Raw genomic sequence first — 21,820 nt, forward strand, 5'->3', positions numbered from 1 at the left:
CCAAAAGGGGTGCACGATCACGTATCCTGGGTCTCAGGGATATACTCCAAACTGAAAAACATCTCTTCAATAAAGTTGGTCCGCACTCCTGATGTCTCGTGTTTTTCTTAAAACTTAACTTTTAATCATCCATAAAAAAGGCATACAGTCCAAAACAAACATAGACAGTGAAAAGAGTAGAAAATACTAAGTGTCCATAAAAAACGCCAACGCGTTTTGGGGAAGAAGAAACCCCTTAGTCATGGCATACATACAACATCTACAACTGCAGTTCCTTATATATAATTCTAATTGCCAACCAATTAGGCACCAGGTGTAGCAGGTTGGCAATTAGAATTATATATAAGGAACTGCAGTTGTAGATGTTGTATGTATGCCATGATTAAGGGGTTTCTTCTTCCCCGAAACGCGTTGGCGTTTTTTATGGACACTTAGTATTTTCTACTCTTTTCACTGTCTATGTTTGTTTTGGACTGTATGCCTTTTTTATGGATGATTAAAAGTTAAGTTTTAAGAAAAACACGAGACATCAGGAGTGCGGACCAACTTTATTGAAGAGATGTTTTTCAGTTTAGAGAAAAGACGTCTACGGGGAGATCTAATAACAATGTACAAATACATGAAGGGAAAATACAAAGAACTTTCTAAGGATCTTTTTACTCCTAGGCCAGTGACAGTAACAAGAGGACGTCCTCTATGTCTGGAGGAGAGAAGGTTTCACCAAAAACATAGAAGGGGATTCTTCACAGTAAGAACAGCGAGGCTCTGGAACTCTCTGCCCCAGGAAGCGGTGATGGTGGATTCACTGAACAAGTTCAAAGAGGGCCTGGATGCCTTTCTTGACGAGAAAAATATAACAGGTTATGGACCATAGATTTTAAGGACACGTTGATCCTGGGTATTTATACTGACTGCCAGATTTGGAGTCGGGAAGGAATTTTCCCCCCTGAAATAGGGCAATTGGCATGAGCCTCATGTTTTGTTTGTTTTTTTGCCTTCCCCTGGATCAACACTGTAGGGATTGTAGGGTTATAGGTTGGACTTGATGGACTCATGTCTTTATACACTGTATAGCATTCGGCCAATCAACGCTGGCTCTGAATCGAATATTTACTGCGAATAGCTAGTAGTATTGGATCGAGTACGAATATTTCGAATACCATAGTATTCGATCGAATACCTACTAGATCGAATACTACTCGCTCATCTCTAGTTATAACTTAAAATCCAAATAAAATACATTAAAGTTTGTGGTTTTAAGGTGAAAAAAATGTGAAAAAGTTCAAGGGGTATGAATACTTTTGTAAGCCACTGTACTTTATGGGAGTTATAGAAACAGCCTAGAACAGCGGCATTCAGGATGTTTCCATCTACTAACTTTTTAGACATTCTCTTTCTATAGATAAACGTCTTTATAAATTGGGATTTACTTTCCCATCAAATTGACATGTATGCACTTCCAAATTAAACACTGTCCTCAGTTGAACTGTCTGGACACAATTATTTGTGTTGGTTTGTTTTTCAGCTTTACAAACTATTCACTCTTTCTATATCATGCAGAAAACACTAGAAAATCAAAGAATTCAACATTGTACGGCATGAGTGTATAAAATTCAGTCCTCATCCATTCTTATTAATTGTCCCTCAGTCTCACTCCATATCACAAAAACATTGTCCATAAATTGTTTGTACTTCACACATCAAGAAAGAGAGAGTCAATCTGAAGTTACAACACAACTGGTTCATCAAATAGACCTACAGATAAATTTGCAAATCATGGGGTCAATTCCGTACCCATTGTGGTGCCTTTAAAAAGTTTTATATATGCAATGAAAAGAGGATAAATAAATATTCTGTAAAATAACTCTAATCCCTTTCAATATTAATTGCTTTGGAATTGTTGTCTTAAAGGGGTTGCGCAGGCTAAAACATTTTTTTTTTTTTAAATTAGGCTGGGGGAGGTGATTTTTTTTTTTCAAAAAAATATAATTGTCTATCCCCTGTGATTCAATCCTGCTGCTCAGCTGTCTTCTTTGCCAGATGTCCTCCCCAACTGTGACATCCCTTGTCCCTTCCGCTGAGGTCATGTGACCACTGAGGCTGACATCCCGTGTCTCTTCTGCAGAGATCATGTGACCACTGAGGCTGACATCCCGTGTCCCTTCTGCTGAGGTCATGTGACCACTGAGGTCAATCAGTGGCACATTGGCCCAAGGAAGGGACCCAGAGACATCATAGAACTTCCAGGGACTGCCAGAAGAAAACAACAAAACTACAGGACCGGACCCAGCTGGGAGACACTGGAGGACCAGGAGCAGGACAGGTGAGTATGTTTTTTTTGGTTGTTATTCATCTCCTCTGGCCTAATTTAAAAAAAACAATATAAGAATTAGCATGGGCAAGTCCTCTAAGTCTGAAGTCTGTGCAATAATGTCATTACTTTTATGACATTATACTGGAGACAATTACAATTTTTTGATTATTCGGCATGGATGGGTTAACAGTACTCTTTTCTTTTTTTTTAAGCTACACAAAATGTTGGACACATCTGGTGAGTTTAATATTACATTGCGACATAATTACAGATCCTCGGTTACTCAGCAGATATATAATGCTTGAGATTTTACATGTTCCAACACAGATGAAAAGTGATGTAGACGTATTGCAGATGCAATATCACTGCAATCTACACAGATTATAAGAATCAAACAATTTGACAAAAACAAATATAAAATTCAGAATGTCTTGTTATCCTTTAGTTCCTGCTTGGATCATCGTGTGTTTATCTCTTTGTATGACTTTGGCATCATTTCCTACATGTAAATTAGAAATGAGAAGAGCCATAGAAGAATATGAACTATATAAACATGGCGACATTATCATTGGAGGAATATTTACTGTTAATCTGAATATGGAAGAGTTCCCTCTAAACAGACAGCAGAGAATAATGTTCTGTAATGGGTAAGTGAAAAGGCAAAATGAATGTTATATTCCGGGAGAAATAATATCAAAGTAAGGTCCAAGACAAATCTGCAGTGGTATCTACAAGTGGTCAACTAGGAATATTTGTAGAATCATTTGTCTCACGTTTTGATGTCCTAAATTTGTGTCCAATTTGTGCCGGTGTGCTTTACTTAGAAAACAGGCAGTAAAGTTCTCATTAGCAATGCACTAAGCATTGCCAAGGAGACTGTGTCCATACACCCGTACTCGTACTCAATGCAACATGTAGAGCTGAAGCATTTACCAAAGGGAATGGATACTTCAAATGGCTGTATCTGGTTTTATTCCACCAGCGCTTAAACTACATTCGAGATTTCCGTCCCTGAACCCCGTTCTTCAGTATTGGCAGCATGTGACAATAACAATAAGAAAAAAGGTATACTCACCTACCGATGGTCCTTCATTGTGGCTTTGGATCTCTTGTTCGATCCTTTGCCTGTACAGACCATGCCATAAGTGAAGTGGCTCAGGTGATGGCTGTAGTCGCCAAATAATAATAATAATAATAATAATAATAATAATAATAATAATAATAATAATAAATTTTATTTATATAGCGCCAACATATTCCGCAGCGCTGTACAATTTTTAGGGTTCAAATACAGACAGAAAGATACATTACAAAGAAAGTAATTTCACACAATGGGACTGAGGGCCCTGCTCACAAGAGCTTACAATCTATGAGGTAGAGGGGGTGACACGAGGTAGCAGGGGCGGCATTGCTTATGCAGAGGTCAGACAATTTTGTAATAGAGGTGACTGTCATTACACAAACAAAACTTTATGAGCCATCACTAGTGGTGTCCTGTAACATGTGGATGGAGCTTGGACCTATAAAGTTATCCTGAAAAGACATCATATCATGTGGGGTAATGTGGGAGTGTGGACAGAGGAGGGTTAAGGGTTTACGTTAGAAATTGTGATAGGCCTGTGATAAGATGCGTCTTTAGTTTGCGTTTGAAACTGTAGAAATTGGGAGTTAATCTGATTGTCCGGGGTAGAGCATTCCAGAGAAGTGGTGCAGCTCGGGAGAAGTCTTGTATACGAGCGTGGGAGGTTCTGATAATAGAGGATGTAAGTGTTAGGTCATTGAGTGAACGGAGAGCACGGGTTGGGCGGTAGACAGAGATGAGGGAGGAAATGTAGGGAGGTGCAGCATTATGGAGAGCCTTGTGGATGAGGGGGATAACTTTATATTTTATTCTATAATGAATAGGCAGCCAATGTAGCGACTGGCACAGACCAGAGGCATCGCTGTAGCGTCTAGCCTGATAGATGAGCCTGGCCGCTGCATTCAGAATAGATTGTAGAGGGGAGAGTTTAGTGAGGGGAAGACCGATAAGTAAGGAGTTACAATAGTCAAGGCGAGAATGAATCAGAGAGACAATAAGTGTCTTTAGTGTATCTCTGGTGAGGAAAGGACGTATTCTGGAGATGTTTTTTGAGGTGGAGGTGATGTCACCAGTACTCAATATGTGACCACTGAAGCCAATGAGCTGCTTCACTTCCAGCCCAACCATTGTAGGCATGATAAAGAATGGAAACCCAAATCCACAACAGAGAACATAAATACTGTCTCCACCAGCAACTTGTAGAAAAATGAAAAAAAACAAAAAACAAAAACATATTGGCACCAAAAATACCACAAATCCTCCTTCCAAGGGGCCTTTGTCAAGTACACGACCTCCTACCAGATATGTAACCAATCATTATTTGTCCAATCAATATTATAATATCTGGTCAGTTATTGTTTTGTATCTACAATTACTATTTTTCTACAAGATTTTGGAGAGGCCGTTTTTTTACTTTAATTTTTTACCCAAAAAGGAGATTGGCTTACTGTTGTACATGTTGAGGATGCAATCCCCCGAAGTTGTATCTTAGGAATGCGTATATGTTAATGTACTAGGGGATTGGTAAAAATCTTTTATTTCCTCCCAGGCCCCTTTTATCCAATTATAAACATGTTCTGGACTTTCTTTTTGCCATTGAGGAAGTGAATAAAAATCCTTACCTTTTACCAAATGTGACTTTAGGATATCATGTCTTCGATTCTTGTGCCAATGCTAATAAAGCTGTGAAAGGTACAATACAAATATTATCAGGACCGGGATATCCTGTACTGAATTATGACTGCTTGGAGGAAGATAACATTGCAGGCTTTGTTGGAGATCTTTTATCTGTCACAACTGTGCCTATAGCGCGATTATTGAATGTCTACGGATACACACAGGTAAGAATCAAGTTAAGAACGCAAGGAAATTATTAATATGGCAAAATTGGAAATTGGCAGTAGATTGATCTAGTACAAGCTACTAGTGACGTAGCTATAGGAGGGGCAGAAGGGGCCTTGGACCCCAAAGTAGCCCTAAATGTACCTCTAACACATAAAATATACCACTATTCTAAAGAACACAACGTACGTAGGGGACCTTACAGATTTCACATTGGGGCCCAGGACTTTCACGTTACACCTCTGCAACCTAACCTCAATATTTTTTTTTTATGATGGATAACGGGGCAAAGACATTCAACCGTGGATTCTACCTGAAGAAAGGGCAGCTCATTTTTTTTTTCCACTACAGAGATCCTTTCCCATTGGAGCCATACCGGCATCACAAAGCAAGCATGGGATTCATGATGAGATAGTTGGCATTACCAAAGCAAGTAAAGTGGGAGAGAGAGTTGGGGTTGGAGGGGGAATGGTGAGTGTGGGGGTGGGGTGGGTGATTTGGGGTATAATAGTCTTCCTCTTAGTTGGTGGCAGGTGGACACCTATTGGATGTGAAAACCATCCACCACGTAATAGCAGGTCCGCACTCCTTAGGCTTGGTAAAAATTAACTTTTAATCCGCCATTTTAAAATTACATAGGACAAACAAAAACGTGAAAAAAGTTCAGAAAAAAGACATAGTGTTTTAAAAACGCCAACGCGTTTCGAGGCTTTGCAGTCTCTTAGTCATGGCTAAGTCATTGGCCATGACTAAGAGACTGCAAAGCCTCGAAACGCGTTGGCGTTTTTAAAACACTATGTCTTTTTTCTGAACTTTTTTCACGTTTTTGTTTGTCCTATGTAATTTTAAAATGGCGGATTAAAAGTTAATTTTTACCAAGCCTAAAGAGTGCGGACCTGCTATTACGTGGTGGATGGTTTTCATATGAAAGTTGCCTCATTCAGTCCAGGGGTTAAAGGCCGTGCACCCAAAGGAACATTGGACAAATACTTATATGGTGAGGTCGAAACCTTTTCTTCTTTTTTGGACACCTTTTTCCTCTGCAGATCAGTTATGGATCTACAGATCCGCTGCTCACTGACAGAACTAGGTACCCATACCTTTTCCATACATCACACAATGACCATGTCTACTTTTCTGCTGTTTTGAATTTACTGAAGCATTTCTCATGGAACTGGGTTGGAATTGTCACTAGCGCCGATGAAAGTGGAAACAAGGAAAGCCAAACTCTCTCCTCATTTCTACAAAGTCACGGCATCTGCGTAGAGTTTACCGCTGAAGTCTGGTCTTTAAAAGTTACTTACAGCAATATCGAAACCCTTCGATTTCTAAATGAAAAAACCAAGGCGGTGATCTCCAACTCCACATCTAATATTATTCTTCTTTGTGGAACGGTTTCTTTTTATGTGATTGACATTTTACGTCTGCCGGATTACGTTCTGAAGACAAAGACGTTCATCCTTCCGCCCAGCTGGTTCACCAATTTTGAGATAATGGAAGAATGTTTTCAAGCGTTTAACTGTTGCCTAGGATTTCTACATGAAATGCAAACGCATATAGCGAAGAATAGTAGTAAGGAACTGGTGATGAATCCATATAAAACAGGGGATATGGAGCAATTTTTTAAAAATATCCGTCCTTCCAAATATCCCAACGATAAGATGCTAGAAGATATATGGATGATACGTTTCGGGTGCTTGTCAACAAATAAAAAGAAAAACAAATTATTTGTAAAATTATATGAAATAAAACAGCGCAATTGTTCTGGAGAAGAGGACATTACAGAAATCCCATATGTATTAGAGACTGAGGGTTTACCTGTTGTACACAGCGCCTTACTGACCATGGTTTACGCACTGGACGCTGCGCTTGAATCTCTAGGAATTGATTTTTATAAGACTAAAATGAAAAGTCATAAATATAGACATAAGGTAAATGATAAGTCATAGTATTATAGTAAACATGGGAACCCAAAAAAGCTAAGATCAGACCAAGGAGGCCCCTTAAATAATGGGGAAAAGGGAGATGGTCACTGGGAACCAAGAGAGGCAGAGCTACTAAATGGGTTTTAGCTCCGTATATATGGAAGAACATATGTGGTACCAAGACTGTTAATCTTTTGGGGGCATTCACACAGAGTAAAGTGGCGCTGATACTGCCACGATAACTTGCAGCAGAATCAGAGCTGATAAAAAGCCTCCCATTGAGTTCAATGGGTTCCGTCTTCCGCGCTGAACACATTGAAATCAATGTGTTAAAAAGCCTCCCATTGATTTCAAAGTGTTCTGCGCGGAAGACAGATCCCATTGAACTGAATGGGAGTATTTTTATCAGCGCTGATACTGCCGTGAGTTATCGTGGCAGAATCAGCGCCACTTTACTCCGTGTGAATGCCCCCTTACAATGGCTTCCAGAGCAGGTGTTAGCTGTAACATATAGCTAACACCTTGCTCTAGCACCGGTAGTGAGACCTGAGATCCAATCACATGTGTTAACCCCTTAGATGCCACTATGTAAGGGTTTTCTATCTATAGGGTTTTTGTATGTACAGTATGCTGCTCCATATCGCCCTCCACAGGATATTTGGGGGGTGGGGGTCAATGTCTATTAACGGCAGCCATTGTTTGATCAGTGACCCCAGGTCTTCCAGAACACAAACCTGGTTAATCTCATCAGAGAAGCTGTCAGCCTATGCAGATGCCTGTATACATTGCAATACAAGTGTATAATACTGAAGCAGGAACCAGAATATTACTGCTTCAAGTGAAAAAGAGAAAATGAAGCCCAAAAATGCCATTTTCCAATATAAAAAAAATAATAAATTATGAAAAATAAAAAAATTATACAAAAAAATGTCAAAAACAGCACCATAAGGCTAAGGCCCCATAGGAAAAAAATGCAGCAGCAACACATCGCAGTACTTTGCACAGCACTTTAGACAGAAAGTTCATACAGGTTTCCTCTGTGGACTTTCTGTTACAATTATACTTATGGGGAAACTGACGGCGTTTCCATCGACATGCTGCGATTTTGAAAACCATGTCAGTTTTGGAAATCTCAGCGTGTCCGCACTGTGGTTTTTACTGGAAAGTGGGCATGTGATTCTCTACAGTAGAATACCATCCACTTTGCCCTGACTGTAAAAGCCCGCGATTTTTCCTGCAGCGTTTCCGCCATGGGCAAATCACGGTATTGCCTGAGCAATGATTTTTGCATTCTCACGTCACAAAATATGGGATAAAAAGTAATCGAAAAGTCATGTATACCCAAAACGTTACCAATTAAAAGAAAAGCTCATCCCTGCCCCCCCCCCAAAAAAAAAAGTCCTCAACCAAATTTCTCAACAGAATAATGAAAATATTACTCATCTCAGAAGATGGTAATGCAAAAACAATTGATTTTTTTCCCCCAAATTAGAAATTTGTTATGTAATATTTGTAACAGGGTGTAGTTTCCAAAATGGTATCACCTCTTGGGGAATTCCACTTTACTAACACCTACAGGGCTCTGCAAAAGCAACATCGTTTCCAAAAAAACAGTCCCAAAAAGAATGGCACTCCTTTTATTTTGAGCCCTATTGTGTGCCAAAATGGCGTTATGCCTAATATATATATATATATATATATATATATATATATATATATATATATATATATTTTTTTTACCCAGGATAACCTGCTTAAAAGTTAAAGGAGGGCTAACTAATGCATTTACCGTCAATCTCAGCTGCCAATGCAAAGAGATGCTGATAGCTCCAGTATCTTTAGAAGAACTGATAACAGTTTGGAATAGCCTGATGGCCTCCCTTCAATATACTACAAAAAACTTCAATTTATCCTCACCTCTCAATTGTCTCTGCCACGTAACTCCCTACTCAACGCCAAAGCTTCTGAGACAGATACAAGAGGCTCACATAAAACTTACAGCTAAAGAGGGTAAAGAACCGCAACAATGTGGACGTTACAGACCAACATCTTACATAGTTACATAGTAGATGAGGTTGGCTGAAGACATCAGTCCATCAAATCCAATCTATAACCCTACAATCCCTACAGTGTTGATCAAGAGGAAGGCAAAAAACCCCATGAGGCTCATGCCAATTGCCCTATTTCAGGGGGAAAAATTACATCCCCACTCCAATCTGGCAGTCAGTATAAAACCCTGGATCAACGTGTCGTTAAAATCTTTCATTGGCAGTCTTACAACTATTAAGTACATAGTCATTCACTTAATTTTGTTGACCAAAGTGCATAACCTTACTTTTGTCAACATTAAACTTCCACTGTATTACCCATGTCCAGATACACCCCCTCCACTGTACCACCCATGTCCAGATACACCACGTCCACTGTATTACCCATGTCCAGATACACCCCCTCCACTGTACCACCCATGTCCAGATACACCACGTCCACTGTATTACCCATGTCCAGATACACCACGTCCACTGTATTACCCATGTCCAGATACACCCCTTCCACTGTATTACCCATGTCCAGATACACCACGTCCACTGTATTACCCATGTCCAGATACACCACGTCCACTGCATTACCCACTTCCAGATACACCACATCCACTGCATTACCCACTTCCAGATACACCATGTCTACTGCATTACCCATGTCCAGATACACCACGTCCACTACATTACCCATGTCCAAATACACAACGTCCACTACATTACCCACGTCCAGATATACCACGTCTACTGCATTACCCATGTCCAGATACACCACGTCTACTGCATTACTCATGTCCAGTCTTGAACTGACCTCCTCTTAGAAGCTGATCAGATTAGTCTGACAGGACCGATTCCTCATAAACCCATGCTGATTGGGTGTTATAAGATTATTTACATTGAGATACTCCAGTATGACATCTCTTAGAAAGCCCCCAAATATCTTTCCCACCACAGAAGTTAAACTTACTGGCCTATAGTTTCCAGGTTCACTTTTACACCCCTTTTTGAAAATTGGCACCACATTTGCTATGCGTCAATCCTGTGGAACAGACCCAGTCATTAATGAATCCTTAAATATTAGATATAAAGGTGAAAGTTTTGGTTATGAGAGTTATACTGCTCATCCCTGCACAAACTGGCTTTGTGTTGAAGAGAGAGGGTAGGGACAATTTCTCTAATTTGCTTTCTTGGTCCTTCTCAGAGTAGACTCCAATAAGGCCTTTGGTAGGCTGGATTGGGGATTCTTGAAGGCCGCTTAAGCAAAATGTAATATTCCTAGTCAATTCATAGATACAACCTTCACTCAGTACACTCAGTCACATGTACACTTAAAGACTAATGGTACATTGTCCTCTAGTTTCAAAGTATCCAACGGAACGAGACAAGGCTGCCCCCTCTCCTCCACATTGTTTATAATTGTTCTCGGGACTCTTTTACAGGCAGTTAGGCAACAGCAACAACTTATGTCTATAAGAGGGCTGAAAATTGGAGAAGACACTACCCACACCTCATCATTTGCCGACGATGTCCTCCTCTTAATCATTGCCTTCCAGCTATAATTTAATTATTGACTCGTTATGACATAATGTCCAGTTATGAAGCTAATCTTACCAAGTCAGAAGTTTTAGATATCACCTTCCCAACAAAAGAGAAACAACGGAAACAACAAAAGATCTCCTTCATGTGGTCAAATACTGCTGTAAAGTACCTGGGAATCTACATACTGGATGACCTGTACAAAAAGAACTTTATTCTTCTTATTTAGAAGATAAAACCACTGCTGACCTTGTATGAGAAATGGTTCAGAAGGAAGTATTTATTGGGCGCGTATGTTGTACCCAAAATCTTATACTGCCTGAGTGTGACCCCAATACACCTCCCTTCTTCCTTCCCTAAGACCATCTGAAGAATTTTTGCCACATTTGTCTAGAAACAGAAAAAATTGAGGTTAGCCTTGTCTCTAGTCTAGGAAAGTCTCTAGTGGACAAGGTCTTCCTGACCTTCCTGGTGGTTGTCACGTTTGTCCATATTAAAGAACAAACAGATGGGAACGTAGTGAGATCCCTAATCCCACTCTCAGTAAACAATGAGACTGGAACCTTCTTATTGGTGGTGTGTGTGTGAAATCTGGAACACGTCTTCCTCACTCATGTCGGTGGGACTTATAGCCAATCATTTCGGCCTCCAAGAAGGCTCCAAGATCCAAGCCCTAATAATATTGTACCAAACTTTGAAGATGTTGTGGCACTGTTTCTGGATATTGAACGCAACGTCTTGCATAAGCAACACCTTAAATTCTGAATAAAGGTTTCTTCAGCTATTCCAACTCAGAAGCCAAGGAACCCCATCTGAAAAAATTCTAGTGTCAAAAATACCCTAGATGAGAAAAACTTCCTATCTTCTCTCTGTATTGCCTTCCCTGCTACAATGAACCCAACATTCCTTTCCTTGTAGGAGCAAAAAATAGCGTGTCGTTAGAAGACAAAACAAAATACATCTTATAATTTTCTCAAGTTGTTTTCGCTTGTAGGAAAGCCATTACAAACTATTGGTTAGATGGTATAGGACACCCAACTGGCTCTTACATAAACACCACCATCAATAAAGATCAAGATACCTTCATAATGGTTCCCACTACACGCTTCATCCTAACTCTAGAAATAGTTTTCCTCTCCTTACCTTCCATAGACTGAAAGCCATCCAAGCATTTCCTGGTAGTACACATGATAGCACATACCCGAATACCATAATTTCAGCTTCAAATGACCACATTTCTTATCCAACCCTGAATTAGTAAAGTCAATCAAATTGCATGCTTTGAGGAACTTATCAGCTAGAAAAATAGGACTCACCCCCATTTTAGGAAGATCCGATCCAGGTGGCTATTCTTACAACTATGAGGGTATTGTTAAAAAGGACCTTTTATGCCCTCAGGCACATGAACCGCGAGAAGGCTGACAGTGTGCTGAATTCTGCAGACTGTTCGCTCTCCAATTATTTGCTCCAGTGCAAGAGGTAACGATGCAATTACCAATAGCTCTTCACTAGAGATGAGCAAACAGTAAAGTGTTCGAGATTCGATATTCGTTTCGAGTAGCCCCTCAATATTCGACTACTCGAATCGAATATCGAACCCTATTATAGTCTATGGGGGGGAAATGTTCGTTTCAGGGGTAGGCAACATTTGATCAAATTATACTTACCAAGTCCACGAGTGAGGGTCGGGCTGGATCCTCCATGCAGTCTTCTCCTTGCAGCGTCCCCGCGGCATCTTCCGGCTCTGAATTCATTCTGCCAGGCATCGGGCCTAGGCAGAGCCGACTGCGCATGCCCGCACTACAAGCGGGCATGCGCAGTCGGATCTGCCCAGGCCCAATGCCTGGCAGAGTGAATTCAGAGCCGGAAGATGCCGCGGGGAAGCTGCATGGAGAAGTCTTCTAAAGATAGGAGAAGAACCAGCATTGATTGGCCGACTATATAGCATTCGGCCAATCAATGCTGGTTCTGCATCAAACTTTTCCATTCGAATAGCGAGTGGTACTCGATCGAGTACGAGTATTTCGAATACAGTAGTATTCGATCGAATACCTACTTGATCGAGTACTACTCTCTCATCTCTACTCTTCACCGTCAGAAGGGCATTCCTGACAGTCTAGCTGGGCTATGAGGAATGGCCCCCCATGACAGTATTCGTCCATAGCCCTGTGTGCATCAGAGGGATTGTTCCTTACCGCCCAGCCATGACGCACAGCTGTAAGGAAAACCCCCCCCCCATACTAGTCTATGGACAATACTGTCAGGAGGAGCGTTCCCAGCTAGACTATCAGGAATGTCCTTCTGACGGTGAAGAGCTATTGGTAATTGCACCCATAGCTCTTCCCCCAAGGCACATGACGGGAAAGCCGACAGTGCGCTCAGTTCAGCAATATAAAAAACCACATGTGCCCGAGGACATGGAAGATCCTCTTTAAGTCTAGGAGAATTTGTTTAATGTTATGGTGCTTTTTCTCCTTAAACCCCTTGTGAAAATGAAACAAATGGGGCTATAGAGCTTTATTTTAAAAAGTTTTTATTTTTTATTTTCATGTTTTAATGTTAATAAAATCTGTGAAACAGCTACGGGGTGAAAATGCTCACTATACCCTTCATAAATTCTTTGAGGCCTATAGTTTCCAAAATGGGGTCACCATTGGGGTGACAGGGCACCCAAAATCTATTCCAGCAAAATCTGCTTTTCAAACACGCAGTGTTGCTCTTTCCCTGCCATGTGCCCAAATAGTGGTCTACACTTGGGATATTTCCATGCTTTCCATGAATTGTAAAATTCATTTTCCACTTTAACCCCTTATGAGTTTGTACATTTTAGGGCTAAATGAACATATTATTGGCAAAAATAAATAAATGTCTAAATTTCACCTCCATATTTCTTTAGTTCCCATGAAATGCTGCAAGGTGTAACAAACTTCTCAAGTTCTTTTCAAGTTTTGAATTATTGAGGATGCTCTATGGGGTCTCTAACATATAGGCCATCAAAATGTCCTCCAGAACTGAAGTCCCTAACAAATGTAAATTGGAGAGAGTAACTCCAGCCAGTAACAGCCTATTAAGAAAAAAAAAACAACAACAAAAAAAGCGGTAGAGGCTGTCGCCGGGCCTCTAATGTCCCGGGCCCTGTGGCAGCCGCTACCCCTGCTACCCCGGTAGTTACGCCACTGCTGCTCAGTGTCATGGCTGCTCAAAAAAATGCAAAAAAGCTGGTTTTCTGTAACATGTGACACAACGATTATAGGCCAATAAAGTGATTAAAATCTCATAATTTAATCTCATTTTATCAGCAGAGTTGCGAACAATTCCACATATATTTAATAGGGGGGAAAAAGTGCATAAAAAACTCAATGAAAAATGCTGTGGAAAGATACAGTTTGTTTTTAGTGTTTTTTTTTTTCTCCAGTGTGTTTTTTAGCTCTGTTTCACTGTGTCAGGCCTAATCCGCCTCAGCAGCCTAAGGAAAGGAACTGCGAAATCACTCACATACGTCATCTGTTTTTTTTTTCTTTTTCTTATTTTTCACCTTCTCCGACTTCTTTGCAGACAACTGTAATTCCTGGACAACCCCTTTAACATCTCAATATACCGAGCATCGCACTATAAAATACAATTCTAGTATGCATAATGGTTGACATGTACAGAAGAAAACACAGAAAGACACTCATATGCTGGATATACTTAGGCCGGGTTCACATCTGCGTTCGGTAATTCCCCCCCAAATAGAACACGAATTAAAAAGCAGTGAGCTTAAAGGGATTCTACCATTAATACCCATTTTTTTGTAGATAAGACGTCGGATTAGTCTTTAGAAAGGCTATTCGTCTCTTACCTTTAGATGTGATCTCCGCCGCGCCGTTCCTTAGAAATTCCGTTTTTTAATGGTATGCAAATTAGTTCTTTCGCAGCGATGGGGGCGGGCCCCAGTGCTGGAAATGCGATGAAGGCGTCCCCACTGTTGCTCAAAAACAGACTCCAGCGATGCCTCTATCTTCAGCTATATCCTCCCCTTCTTTCTTCGTCTTTCTTCGGCGTCACTTCCGACGCCTACGCAGTTGGCTCAGCCAGTGAGACACTAGTAGAGCCGACTGCGCATGCCCTCGGCCATAGTTCCGACGCCGCAATTGTGCACATGCCACAAAACCCTGAGCAAAAAACTCCTTATGAACTTCCAGGGACTGTATCTTTTAAATGGGCAGACTGGGCCAATTTTCTATGGTTCAGGACTAGAGATGAGCAAGTAGTATTCGATCGAATACCTCGCTCCCATAGGAATGCGTGTAAGCGGCCGAACACAAAGGTGCTAAGCGCAGTGAATATTTGATGCGCTTAACCCCTTTGTGTTTGGCCGCTTACACGCATTCCTATGGGAGCGAGGTATCGAATACTACTCCCTCATCTCTGTTCAAGACTAGACAAGTTTTTGTTTTTTTTCATATATGCGGTTTTTCGAGGGCTAATCTTTTTATCATTTGAGTTATTCAACAAATTTGGGGTCTTTTTTTTCCAGTGACACATAGGGATTTATTTTTGTTATTTTTTTTATTTTTGCTTGTTTTTTTTTTTTTATTTATTTTATATCCGGGAAAATTATTGGCATATTATTTTTAGTTTTTATTTCTTTTTTTATTTTCACTTTTATTTTTTACTTACTTATTTATATTGTGTCTCCATAAGGTTATAATAGAGGGGGCATGTGAACACTATTTTGGGTGGTAGGGGGGGCTGATTTTCCCTGTAACTGGGGCTGATGCCTTAATCCCAATTACAAGAGGAATACAGCCTGCCCATTACTGCTGAGCCAACCTGGGTCTTCCATGACTCAGCAGCTCTTACAGTCCCTGATACCCAGTGGGTCTCGTGACCACCGGGTCAGAAGGAAGCCGTATCATGGTGGCTCCCTTAGTTGTGTATACACCGCTCATTGAGTGCTGTGTACACAGTGATCGGGAAGGCAGGAATAGTAATAAAGCACCCCTGCTTTCTCTGGCGGAGATCTCTCCTTGCAGAACATGAGAGCCACTACCCAGATGTATACACCCAATGGGTGGTCCGGAAGTGGTTAAGTTCTTACAATTCTGGGTAATATTTTCCCTGATTATTGAGCTCTGTAAGAAGATAAGTCTATCACTTGAAGTTTTAACCACATCTCCTTTCTGGCCTCTCTAACCTTAGATCATTGACCTAACTTTAGGGTAAGCTCACACGGAGATTTTTTGGACCAGATGTTGACATGGCAGCCACCTCAGAATCCGGATCCAAAAACGCCTCCCGCAGCTAGCAGCAACTGCAGTGCACCGCCATCTAATCGTGGCATTCTGCTCCAGAGTAGACCCAAATGAATGAGCCTAGGCAGGAGGGCGTGTTGCGCCACGGATGATGCAACGGATTCAGCCACGGAATCCACATCAAGACAGGGCAGATCGTGGGAAAAAATGCTAGCGGAAAAAAGTGAACAGCTCCCATTGAAATCAATGGGAGGCGTTTTTTGGAGTTGGAATCTGAGGCAGATCCCGCGTCAAAATCTGGTCCCAAAAACTCTGTGTGAACTCAGCCTTAGTGACCAAGAGCGACGTACCAGACCACATGATCTAAACCAGATAATGACAGCCGTCAGCTGGTCTGGTCACATCTGTATAAAAGATACAAGTTAAAATGAAGTATAAAAATAATGGTGAATAATAATAGTAACCTGACTTTTAATAATATGTAAATCTGTTTATTTATTTTTTTTTAATAAAAAGTCATTTGTGAACATTTTTTTTTACATTATATCCTTTTATTGAAAGCTAAACCAATATTTAAAATACATCAAGTACAATGATGGATATAAGAAGAAAGTATACTATGATGAGAAAGGGGAATTGGATACAATATATTACTTATACAATTGGGTAAAGGTTAACAAAAGTCACCACAGAATATACAAGGTTGGTTATTTCGTACCATGGGCTCCATCAGACGACCGGTTTTGTATCAAATCGCCTCGTGTAACCTGGAAGACGAATGAGGTGAGAAATTGAAGTTTTTACAGTAATTGTAATAGATTTTGGAACAGAAATGTCCCCCAATATCTACAATTTCTATATTTAAGTGTAGTGACATCACATCATGCCTATTCGTTATGAGCAAAATAAAGAGCAAAATAACAGATACCCATTGACAGGCGCATTACTAGGGAAGGCTACATGTCATACAAAACCTAATAGGTTTATTATTTCAGAATGATTTTTTCATTATTTCAAACTTTTTTACCTGTTCTTTCTAGATACCAAGATCTCAATGTTCAGAAAATTGTCCAACTGGAACTCGAAAGATCAAGATAGATTGGAAGCCAGTCTGCTGTTACGGCTGCGTGTTATGTTCTGAAGGAGAAATATCCAACGTCACTGGTAAAAATAAATTATTTGGCAACATAGTAAAAACGAATATTTTAGAAATATTTTTTTTTAATAGAAAATAGGGAAAGGAAGCATAAGATATGGTCCCAGCCTACTAAATAGTCTAAATTAGTGGCGTAACTACAGGGGTAGCAGTTGCCACAGGGCCCGAGACATTAGGGGGCCCGGTGACAGCCACTACCGCTGTGATTTTTTTTAAAATAGGCGGTTACTGGCTGGAGTTACTCCAGCTAGTAACGGACCCTATTTACTTACCAATCCTGGCAGGGCCGGGATCGGTAAGTGACACCACGGGCCCCACAAACACTATTATTATACTTGGGAGTCTTTTCAGACCCCCGAGTATAATGATCGGAGGCTGGCAGAGTTAAGGGAACATAAAAAACACATTTACTTCTCCGCACTCCATACAGGCTTCGGGCCTAGTTGTGTGATGTCCCTGACGTCACATGAACAGGCCCTGCGTCCACCAAGGACTGCAGCGGAGCCAGGAATAGGTAAGTGACAGTGGTTTTTATGTTTGTGTTCCCCCTCGGTCTCCAATTATAATACTCTGGGGTCTGAAAAGACCCCAAAGTATAATAATTTTACACGGGTGTCCACAGTGGGGCATAATACCGTGTGTGTGGGCCACTATGGGGCATAGTACTGTGTGCAGGGGCCACTATGGGGCATAGTACTGTGTGCAGGGGCCACTATGGGGCATAATAGTGTGTGCAGGGGCCACTATGGGGTATAATACTGTGCGAAGGGGCTACTATGCGGCATAATACTGTGTGCAGGGGCCACTATGGGGTATAATACTGTGCGAAGGGGCCACTATGGGACATAATACTGTGTGCAGGGGCCACTATGGGACATAATACTGTGTGCAGGGGCCACTATGGGGGATAATACTGTGTACTGGGGCCACTATGGGGCATAATACTGTGTGCAGGGGCCACTATGGGGCATAGTACTGTGTGCTGGGGACACTATGGGGCATAATACTGTGTGCAGGGGACACTATGGGGCATAATACTGTGCGCAGGGGCCACTATGGGGCATAGTACTGTGTGCAGGGGCCACTATGGGGCATAATAGTGTGTGCAGGGGCCACTATGGGGTATAATACTGTGCGCAGGGGCTACTATGCGGCATAATACTGTGTGCAGGGTCCACTGTGGGATATAATACTGTGTGGAGGGGACACTATGGGGCATAATACTGTGTGCAGGGGCCACTATGGGACATAATACTGTGTGCAGGGGCCACTATGGGACATAATACTGTGTGCAGGGGCCACTATGGGGGATAATACTGTGTACTGGGGCCACTATGGGGCATAGTACTGTGTGCAGGGGACACTATGGGGCATAATACTGTGTGCAGGGGCCACTATGGGGCATAATACTGTGCGCAGGGGCCACTATGGGACATAATACTGTGTGCAGGGTCCACTATGGGGGATAATACTGTGTACTGGGGCCACTATGGGGCATAATACTGTGTGCAGGGGCCACTATGGGGCATAGTACTGTGTGCAGGGGACACTATGGGGCATAATACTGTGTGCAGGGGCCACTATGGGGCATAGTACTGTGTGCAGGGGACACTATGGGGCATAATACTGTGTGCAGGGGCTACTATGGGGCATAATACTGTGTGCAGGGGCTACTATGGGGCATAATACTGTGAAAACGCAGTAATGTGGGGGGAGGTTGGCGAGGTCTTCAGCATCCGTGTTGGTTGGAAGGGCCCAATGTCAAAAGTTCGCCACGGGGCCCCACCATTCCTAGTAACGCCACTGGTCTAATTCAACCTTTTTTGGAATCTGCATGAAGAGGAGATGGGAACAGCAGATGGGAGAAATGTAACAAAGGAATGCTGTAATCTCTAAGGGTATGTAGACATGGCGGAAATAGAAGAATATAAGATGGACTCCCATCTGAAATTCCTTTTCCATGTCCACCTCTCTGGCATCTCATGGTGGAAAGCCAAAACAGATCTTGGTCCTACTTCTGCAGTTCTCTCCTGGTATTAGGCTCAGATTACGAAGCCTAACCAGCAGAATGACTTACACTGACGACTCTGAAAAATGGGGAAGACGCTGATGTTTTCAAAGTCCTGTGTCAATCCACCATTTTTTTAAGGAAGGAATTTGACTTTGATTCTAAGTTGGACTTGGACTAAAAATCAGCGTAAAATTACACCACGTGAACAGGCCATTACACTCCAAAGAACAAGGGCAATGGAAAATAGGCAACATTATACATAATAACAGTGTAACAACTTAGACAGCAATTCTGATTTTATTTTTGCAATAAAATGTAAATTTCACATCTTTCTTTGTGTTTTAGAATGAATAACGTGCAGATATAGTATCATTTATTTATGTTTCTATCTTTCCAGATAGTGAATCCTGCACGCCATGTTTGCCTACAGAATGGTCAAGCAATAAAAGAGACCAGTGTCTCCCCAAGGATGAAGAGTTCCTTGCCTTCTCCGACCCGTTTGCCATAGCATTATCAGCACTTGCTATTCTTTGTTGGGCAATTTCTGTTCTAATATTTGGAGTTTTTGCCTCCCATAAAGATACACCAATTGTGAAAGCGAATAACAAGACCCTGAGCTTCATCCTCGTCGTCTCACTCTCCTTGTGCTTTCTATGCGTTTTTTTATTTATTGGTTGTCCTGATAATAGAACCTGCAAATTACGACAAATTGTTTTTGGCATCATCTTCTCCATCTCTGTGTCTTGTGTCTTGGCCAAAACCATCCTGGTCTACATGGCTTTCAAAACATCCCGACCTGGAAGTCAATGGAGAAAGTTCTTTGGAGTGAAAGTGTCCAACTCTATAGTTGTGATGGCGTCATCCATTCAGGTTATTATAAGTATTGCTTGGCTCTACTTCTCTCCCCCATATCTGGAGCAGGACACACATTCCTATCAGAGAACCATTGTCATTCAGTGCAATGAAGGATCCCAAGTTGGTTTCTTTGCCGTTATAGGCTATTTGTTTTTCTTGGCAGCTCTGAGTTTCGTTGTAGCGTATTTGGCTAGAACGTTGCCAGATCGATTCAATGAAGCCAAGTACATTACATTCAGCATGCTGGTATTCTGTAGCGTCTGGGTTACCATGGTCCCTTCTTATCTGAGCACCAAAGGAAAAAAGATGGTAACCGTAGAAATGTTTTCCATATTGGCATCAAGTGCTGGACTTTTATGCTTTATATTTTTTCCAAAGTGCTACATTATTTTCCTAAAGCCTGAAATAAATACAAGAATACAACTCCATGGAAATATCAAGATATAATTTCTCGAAATTTAGAACAATGAGTAAAAAAAATAGAAAAAAATTAACGTATCAACATTTACTGTATATACTCGAGTATAAGCCGAATTTTTCAGCACAGTTTATGTGCTGAAAAAGCCCCCCTCGGCTCATACTCGAGTCAAGCAAAATAAAAAATAATAATAATATATATATTTTTTTTTTTGGGAGGGGGTGTCTATGACCAGCCACAATAGTAATGTATAGAATTTCCCATAAAATAGTGAAGAGAAAAAAAAAAAAAGCTTTAACCCTTTCGCTGCCAGGCACGTACACTGTATGTGCTCCCAAGGTGGCACTTCAGTAGCTGAGGACGTACTTAGTACGTCCTCCCTACTAATGCCGATATCTCTGGACTGCATCAACATATCTTGATGCTTTAAAATGCATTTTAAAGAAGAGACTCTCATCTTTAAAATGATACCAGGGACTTAATAATTTTACTTACAGTCTTGGAGCCATTCACTGTTGAAAACACTATTTGGCATTGAGATCCAACTGCAGATCTCAATTCCCAACAGCGTTTCAACAGTGAATTTCTCCAAAACTGTACATCCAATCATCAAGTTATAAGTTTATATAATTTTAAAGATGAGATTCTCCTCTTTAAAATGCAATTGAAAGCATCAAGATATGTTAAAGCAGTCCAAAGATATAGAGCTCCAAAGTGTCCCCCCCCTCCTTTCTAAGCAAGCAATTTGCGATCTAACAAGAAAGGAAGAGGGACACGGAAAAAAACGAGATATGATCCAGCATCCACAGGAAATCGTTTAGTTAAAACGTAGCTTTTATTGCTATATTAAAAACATAGCGTTATCACCTTTGTGCATATAGAAAATATTTACTTCAATGAAAAAAAATGTAAAAATATGTCCATGACACGAAACAAATAACATGTGACAAAAAAAAAACAAAAAAAACCCAAGACCTACATTACATTACATCCAAGAGCCGCTGACGCGTTTCGAGGTGTGTAGTTACCTCTTAGTCATAGCGATAAATGGTGAGACTGAAGGCGCACAATAAATACCCCCTCAGGCAAACCATGATTAGAGACAATTGATTACACCAGATCTTAAACACATACACATGAAATGTATTAGAAACACACACATAAATGTGACATACATGTAGCATGGACATGTCAATGTATTATAACACATTATAAATCCCATCGCTACCAGACATGTGACCAAACTAAATAATGGCCTAGTTCAAACCCTTTACTGCTTATTTGAAAGAATATATATAGTAAATTTATTTCGTCTCTATTAGAGAAACAGAAAAACATCAATGATCCACAAAAGAATTGTAAAATACCATGAGCCACCAGAGGATATTACATCTGTTAGTGCAACG

At 40.9% G+C, this 21,820-nt stretch overlaps 1 protein-coding gene and 2 long non-coding RNA genes across 3 annotated transcripts in view; 2 read left to right on the top strand and 1 right to left on the bottom strand.

The window, feature by feature from the left end:
* The window catches only part of LOC142187851 (uncharacterized), a 474,785-nt gene that overhangs the window by 82,492 nt on the left and 370,473 nt on the right, over positions 1-21,820 (top strand). The window lies entirely within an intron of this gene.
* Positions 1-21,820, bottom strand: part of LOC142187840 (uncharacterized) — a 324,300-nt gene that overhangs the window by 18,025 nt on the left and 284,455 nt on the right. The window lies entirely within an intron of this gene.
* On the top strand, positions 10,787-20,443 carry LOC142199609 (vomeronasal type-2 receptor 26-like). Its single transcript, XM_075270008.1, has 3 exons — positions 10,787-10,900; positions 17,015-17,138; positions 19,539-20,443. The coding sequence occupies exons 1-3, from the start codon at positions 10,787-10,789 to the stop codon at positions 20,441-20,443; spliced, it is 1,143 nt and encodes a 380-aa protein (XP_075126109.1).

The sequence above is a fragment of the Leptodactylus fuscus genome, chromosome 1, assembly GCF_031893055.1.
Source record: "Leptodactylus fuscus isolate aLepFus1 chromosome 1, aLepFus1.hap2, whole genome shotgun sequence".
NCBI classification, from domain to species: domain Eukaryota; kingdom Metazoa; phylum Chordata; class Amphibia; order Anura; family Leptodactylidae; genus Leptodactylus; species Leptodactylus fuscus.

Coding starts and splice junctions, on each gene's coding strand:
- LOC142199609 (XM_075270008.1), top strand. CDS start 10,787: ATGTCCAGTTATGAAGCTAATCTTACCAAGTCAGAAGTTTTAGATATC. Junction 10,901..17,014: donor TCATGTGGTCAAATACTGCT/GTAAAGTACCTG, acceptor TGTTCTTTCTAG/ATACCAAGATCTCAATGTTC. Junction 17,139..19,538: donor AGAAATATCCAACGTCACTG/GTAAAAATAAAT, acceptor CTATCTTTCCAG/ATAGTGAATCCTGCACGCCA.